Source organism: Biomphalaria glabrata, chromosome 18 (assembly GCF_947242115.1).
Source record: "Biomphalaria glabrata chromosome 18, xgBioGlab47.1, whole genome shotgun sequence".
Classification (NCBI taxonomy): domain Eukaryota; kingdom Metazoa; phylum Mollusca; class Gastropoda; family Planorbidae; genus Biomphalaria; species Biomphalaria glabrata.
In genome coordinates, this window is record NC_074728.1 from 18,366,847 (window position 1) to 18,374,291 (window position 7,445).

The window sequence follows — 7,445 nt, forward strand, 5'->3', positions numbered from 1 at the left end:
ATAAAAATAATTATATCTCTCAAGAATGTAGAAGTAGTTTCCCTTTTCGATATAAAACTAAATAATTAAGTACAAATAATTAATTGACTAATTGATTAGGTCTTTTAAAGCGGCCCCCGTAAGAATGGATGTTCCTTCAGAGCTGAAGATACTTCACTTTCTAGTCCAAACTTCCCACAGGACGACAGGGGATGGAAGCGGGCAGGGTATAAGCCTCAGGACCATCGAGGAGTCTGGACAACAGTCTAGCACGCACACCGCATGGCCAGGCAGCCACCCTACACGTCACAATGGAACAGTATTCATGACACAGCAAAAACAAAATGTCCCTGGAGATGTATTCGGCACGTCTAATAATCAAATCCTTCAACGATTATTATACGGGAATCGGTGCATTAGAAAGAGCTCTCAAAGGATTCAACACATAAGGTACGATACTCTCAAGGGCTCCTTTAAGGAAAGGGGAATCGATGCCCTTGACTGTGAGATGCTGGTCCATGATCACATCTAATGGCAAAAAGATTTGATTGTTGGTGTCTCAAGTTACAAGGCAAAGACGACAGGCTTGAGCGAGGAAATAAACTTAGCCTTAACATTGAAAGCCAAAACGATACTGCGGTCTTGCCAACCTCTTCACGCGCGTGGTCTGCTTTTCAAAGTGAACTAAGAACTTCCTAGTCAGCTATTGGCTCAAGTTAAACAAATAAGCAAAAGAAAAAATTCTTTAAGAAAAACATGTTTATGGGAGATAACCGTTATTTATGTCCATGTATCTATACATCATAGGGTTTAGCTTGACCCGAGAATGGGAAATGAAAAAAAAAAACGTGTACAAAACGAAAAAAGGAGAAAAATTCCATGCAGCCACATTTCTGAATCAGAAACATTTCTTTCCCATTTTCGATTCCAAACAAAATAATTAATTACTAATAATTAATTAACTAATTGGTTAATTAATTTTTTAAATTGATCTATGCTTTAAAGACCGCATCACAAATCGGGAGACCAGAGATAGGGTTACTGCAGCGAGCGGACCCCATGATGACCTGCTAACTATAGTGAAGAAAACGCAAGCTCAAAATCTATGGCCATATTACAAGATCTTCGGGACTCGCAAAGACCTTCCTTCAGGGAACAGTACCAGGAAAAGACGAAGAGGCAGACAGAGAAAGCGATGGGAGGACAACATAAAAAAAATGGAAGGGCCTGCCACTGAAAGAGGTTCTAAACAGGGCAAAGGACAGGGAGGAATGGAAAAAGACGGTCGACGAGTCTTGCTTGGTGCCCCAACGGTCCAACAGACCAAGGGATAGGTAAAGGTAAAATGCTTTATTAGAATCAATAATTAATAGTGTAAAGTTTCAACTTGATCAGAGATAACGTGTCCGAAAAAAAAAAACTCGCACAAAAACATTGTACCAAAGAGAGAAAGTTGATATAAGCTTTGTAACACTGCGTTATTGATTCATTAGCTAAAGGGGAAGTAAACACTGTGCAATGTTAACGTCATTCCGGCAACAACTGCCAGTGATCTCACTTGATAGTTTCGTCAACAGTCAGGACAATGACTTCGTAGAGAAAGTTTCTGATGATTGCAGACTGCTCGGTTTTATTGGGGTGCCACTTTGTCGTAAGGTTCACCTGAGGAGGTCAAGAAAGCAAAAAAAAACTAAATTTAAATAAATAAAAGTAAAAATAGAAACGCTTGAATAAAAAAAAAGCGAATATAAAGGGGTAAGAACTCCAAATTTACAATGATATTTATTATTAATGTAGAATTTATTTTCCTTTTCGATATCAAATTAATTAACTATCAATAGTTAACTGACTAATTGGTTAATTGTTTAATAAAATAATGTTTTGTTAGGTACAATAAATAATTGTGGAAAGTTTCAGTGTGCGCGTGGGAGAAATAACGTGTACAATTATCTAATTAGGGTTAACCCCCACATATCTAGTCATATCCTTAATACTGAAATATTAATTTCCCTTGTTGGTATCAACTAAAACAAATGCCAGTGCTTAATTGACCATTGAGTTAATTCTTTTTATCAATTTATGTTTTTTAGGTAAATCAATGATTGTGTAAAGTTTTGACTTAATCAGAGAACAGGTGGGGGAGAAATAACGTGTTCAACATTTGTACCAGACAGACAGACAGACAGACAGACAGAGTGAGTTTAGCAAAGTTTTGTATAACCTCTGAAGGTTTGCTGGGTTTTTAATTTATTGTTGTCAATGGGGGGGGGGGGGGGTTGTTAATTAAAGGGCACTACGATTTGACAATTTATGAATATTTTTGTGAAAAAATAACTAGATAATTTTTGGCCCAGTCTTCACCCTGATTCGAACCCAGGATCCCAGGTTCGCATTCCAAGCGTTTAACCACTCAAACACCGCTTCCCCCTAGTCTAAACTACTTTAATGTTTCAAACTCTGGATCTATATCACCTAGCTAGAACTTAATACACTATAACTACAATACTAGAAGAGCCCAATCAGAATAGGCGTTCGGACTAGTCATTCATATTATGTAAATGTATGTCTATTGCACTATAGTACCAAACGGTTCATTACTGAGGAAAAATTTGTAACAAAACAAAGTTGTTACTCATTATTGACAATGTTTTGAATAATCGCCAATTTAAAAAAAATGTGTATCCAAGTCATATTAACATTTAGTAAACTTCAACTTTGTACAGTTTCACAATCTACTAAAGTAGACAATCATATAAGGTTCTCATAACTGTGCCATGTACATGGTGTGAATAATTTTTTTTTGCTAGTTATTTCCCTTTAAATATGAAAATTAAAATTATGTGGATGAAAAAATATTCTCTACTCTAAATGGATTGTGCTCATGAGTTTGAAGGTGCATGTCCACTTCGATGTCCACGTCTGACCCTGGAAATGCAAGTACAAACAGCCTTCCGAATGTGGAAAACCCTGCTGTAAGTATAAACACAAAAATTGCATTGGCTTTTATGTATGTGTGAATATTAAAAGTGCTTATTTTAATAATATGTGAAATAGAAGTAACTGTCGTTAAACTTTGATTATGACAGAAAGCTAGATTCTTTTAATAGTAAAGTTCCCCTTTCAGATCTTGTGGTCTATAGGGTAGATGATTTAAAGGTCATCTGTTTCTTTGATCTACGGTTAACAAGGGTGCCATGTGGCCAGCACGACGACCAACAGCGTTTACTTTCCCCAACTAATGTCAGGTACATATTAGAGCTGGGTGGACTCAGAGGCACCCAAAAATCTCGAAATAAAAAATCCGCATGGATTCGAACCCGGAACCCTCGGTTTGGAAACCAAGCGCTTTACCGCTCAGCCACCGCACCTCCAACTTTTAATAGTAGTCACTGTTAATCCGCAAGTTTGCAAAAAGCTAAAATGGCGCTCGTTTAAAGAATAAAATTTTATTAGCTAGCATTTAATAATAATATAAGGCCCTTAATATCCCTAAGAAGATTTGCGTTGCCTTTACTGTTACAGACATGCCCTATCGACAGAAAATTCCTAAATGGACACTTTGACAAGAACCACAATGACAATGAATTTGTCGGACTCTATGGCTCGTACTAATGAGTAGGCTACCAAGTAGAGACTTTTCTTCAGCAACCCTTTCGCTGGAATGCAACGTACATGACGCCCTGAGAGGTCGCTATTGCAAATGTTTCAAAACAAGTCTAGACGAACACAAATCGTATGACCCAAGATAAGACCCAAGACCACTAGAAAAAGATAAGACCCAAGACCACTAGAAAAAGATAAGACCCAAGACCACTAGAAAACTTAAGAGCCAAGACCACTAGAAAACATAAGACCCATGATCACTAGAAAACTCAAGACCCAAGACCACTAGAAAACATAAGACCCAAGACCACTAGAAAACATAAGACCCAAGACCACTAGAAAACATAAGGCCCAAGACCACTAGAAAACTTAAGAGCCAAGACCACTAGAAAACTCAAGACCACTAGAAAACATAAGACCCAAGACCACTAGAAAACTCAAGACCCAAGACCACTAGAAAACATAAGACCCAAGACCACTAGAAAACTTAAGACCCAAGACCACTAGAAAACTTAAGAGCCAAGACCACTAGAAAACATAAGACCCAAGACCACTAGAAAACTTAAGAGCCAAGACCACTAGAAAACTTAAGAGCCAAGACCACTAGAAAACTTAAGAGCCAAGACCAGTAGAAAACATAAGACCCATGATCACTAGAAAACTTAAGACCCAAGACCACTAGAAAACATAAGAACAAAGACCACTAGAAAACTTTAGACCCTAGACCACTAGAAAACTTAAGACCCAAGACAACTTCAAAACTCAATAGGTCCAAGACCACTAGAAAACTTTAGACCCTAGACCACTAGAAAACTTAAGACCCAAGACAACTTCAAAACCAATAGGTCCAAGACCACTAGAAAACTTAAGACCCAAGACAACTTCAAAACCAATAGGTCCAAGACCACTAGAAAACTTAAGACCCAAGACAACTTCAAAACCAATAGGTCCAAGACCACTAGAAAACTTAAGACCCAAGACAACTTCAAAACCAATAGGTCCAAGACCACTAGAAAAGTTAAGACCCAAGACAACTTCAAAACCAATAGGTCCAAGACCACTAGAAAATCAATAGGTCCAAGACCACTAGAAAATCAATAGGTCCAAGACCACTAGAAAAGCTATCTTCGTTTCGAATCCTCTATTTTTAATCATTTATATCTTCTATAGCAGAAAGTCATTGTATTTATTTTAAAGAATGAACAACACATCTTAAACTTACTTGTTCTCTGGTCATTAGACAGTGCTGAAATGAAAACAAGACATTTATTTATAAAAATAGCTTTTTCATAGTTAAGTGGGTAAGAACTATCAATCGTGCCATCTTTGGATGCCCCCATTTTAATTCACGTTAGGTAGACCCTATTACCACAACTGTCCACAACCCAGCCTAGCCAACACTCTGAACGGTAGTGTTGAAAACAACACAGCGCGCTATTTTCTTGGCACCTCGATCAGTGTTGATTAAGGGTTGAGCTGGCGCCTTTGAAGGTACGCAAGGTTTTGGCGACGTCGTTTTTGGCGACGTGGTCGTTTTGACGAGTAAGCTGCTTCGGCGCTAAATATTTTAGACATATAATTAATTATCTCAACACACGTGTTACAAAGACACGTGAAGAACTCTCTCAATGTTATATTGATATTGATGGCTGAGAAACACCAATAAGGCTCGTTCGCTCATCATGGCTTGAAGTTGTGAAGTCTCAAGATACTAGCAAGGAGAGCGGCCAGCATGAAATGATGCAGAGCTAACAAACGGCTGAGAGGCAGGTTTATCTACAGTAGACCCAACTTACCCTTGCCATGTATGGGGTTTGAACTCTTTGGGAGCCCCTGCATTTTGCGGAATATTAAATTTTTTTATGTAAAAGACACTCATTTGGGCCCCCCCCCCTCAAATTGGGGCCAGGGGGGATTTTCACATTCTCTCCCCTCCTCCCCCCCCTTGCAACGCCACTGACTTGGTACTTTTCGTCTTCTAACCATGAGCAGCACTTTCTCAACGATCTGTTCGCATGTTCGACTGTTCGCATGTTCGACTGTTTGACTATTAGACTGTTCGACTGTTTGACTATTAGACTGTTAGACTGTTCGACTATTAGACTGTTCGACTGTTTGACTATTAGACTGTTTGAGTGCAGTTGGTAAATGTCTGGAAAGCATTAAGTCTAAAGCAGGTTTTTTCCCCAAACTGTGTTCCTCGGAATCCTGGTGTTCCGCGAGGCATGAATAGATGTTCCGCGAACTACTGGAATAATTATCTAGTAGGTCACCACGTGAATTAATTAATCTCTATAAAGAATAAGCAAAGTGTTCTGCTATATAATAACAATAAAAAATAATTATAGCTTTCATACAGCGCTACTTTCATGCCCACAGCATGCTTAGAGCACTATGGTTAAACCTCATTTGTTGACCAGTGGGGGGAGGGGGTATCTGCCTTTAGGCGCTCAGTAAACATAACTCTGCTCGAGTCGGGTGTCGAACCTCGAGCCCCCTTGATAGGTAGCTAAGCCAAGCCAAGTTCAAGCGTACTTAGCCTCTCGACTTCCCACAAGAATGCTCAAAATGTGCGAGAAAAGGTTATTGAACCACTGGTCTAAAGTATAAAATCTAATCGTCTACACATCGCGACTATTTTTTTTCAAAGTATATCTATTCAATTTAATATTTTAGTATGTAATATAAAAGCTGGTTGCGACTTAATCCTGGGTATGAATTAGTATTTTGTATGGTGGAGAGGCGCTTTAACCTAATAAAGAAAGTGGCTTTGTTTATTCACGGACAAGATCTTCATTTATAAGTGGCAGGATGTTTAATTAAGCAACGAGAAATTTGCATAGATAAATTTCCAACGTTACGTCAACAAAAGAATCAGATTATTTGATTATGTAAATCTAGTCTGATCATTCTGTAACTTGAGCTACAGGTGTAATTGATTTTTCCTACGTGTAAAAAAGATTGGTACAGTCTTAAATCTAGAAAATCTAGATCTAGATCTAGACTCTATATATTCTTGTTATGTCTAGTCTAGCCAGCCCAGTCAAAATGATCTAAAACCTAGTCTAGTATCTATGCAAAACAATCTTTTGTTGTTTATAAATTGTCTATTGCTCCTATTTTAGTATTCATTCCAAGGGAATTTAAATACACTGAATTACTCTTACCTCTGTCAATATAAAAAAACAAAAACAAAACTGGGAAAATCATTTTTTTAGTTTAAATTAAGTCTTGTTACAATGTAAACAAATAAGCCAACAACAGGATGTTCTGATACGAAAAAAAAAATGTATGGTGCGCAATCTTGAGCGTGCTCCTTCGCTTCGATAGTTACTACAGGGTAGATTACTCCCCCCCCCCTTTTTTTTTTAACGTGAGGTAGAAATAAAAAAAAAAAGAGTGATATTGCAACGGTCCTGCCCTGCTATGTTGTGACTACGTGTTCTCCCCCCAACCCCCCTCTTGTTTTCTCGTGGAATATCCGCAGGGTGATCTTTCCTTTACTCCTTACTACTCGTTTAAACTGTTGAGGGAAGAAGAGAATTATATATATATAGAAGATACCATTTTATAATATTGCTATATTTATTGCATTTTATCACAAGTTGATTTTGTCTAAATTATAATAAAAGTAATATTCAATATTGTTCACAAAAGAAAGTTACTCCAGTTATTTCAAGTTTCACAAGTTAACTTTTAATACGCCTACAACGGTTTAGTTGTCTACCAGCAGTCTGGTGCTACAAGACAATGACCTTCAACAACATATCTAACACCAGAATGACTTAAAATTCTTCCATCTTTTTTTTTATTGTGACACCATATGTTGTAGTTGTTTACCTTTGAGACAACGTTTTGATAGT

The 7,445-nt window shown here is 37.7% G+C and overlaps 1 protein-coding gene across 1 annotated transcript in view; it reads right to left on the bottom strand.

The window, feature by feature from the left end:
- LOC106064545 (uncharacterized) overlaps nt 1-6,869 on the bottom strand; it is a 32,068-nt gene extending 25,199 nt beyond the window's left edge. Inside the window, exons 1-4 of the mRNA XM_056017707.1 lie at nt 6,750-6,869; nt 4,805-4,828; nt 2,843-2,949; nt 1,538-1,641 (exon numbers count right to left, since the gene is read on the bottom strand). Coding sequence (XP_055873682.1) covers nt 1,538-1,641; nt 2,843-2,949; nt 4,805-4,828; nt 6,750-6,792 — 278 coding nt within the window. The 5' untranslated portion in view covers nt 6,793-6,869. The remainder of the gene's footprint in view (nt 1-1,537; nt 1,642-2,842; nt 2,950-4,804; nt 4,829-6,749) is intronic.
- Between the last annotated feature and the right edge of the window lie 576 nt (nt 6,870-7,445).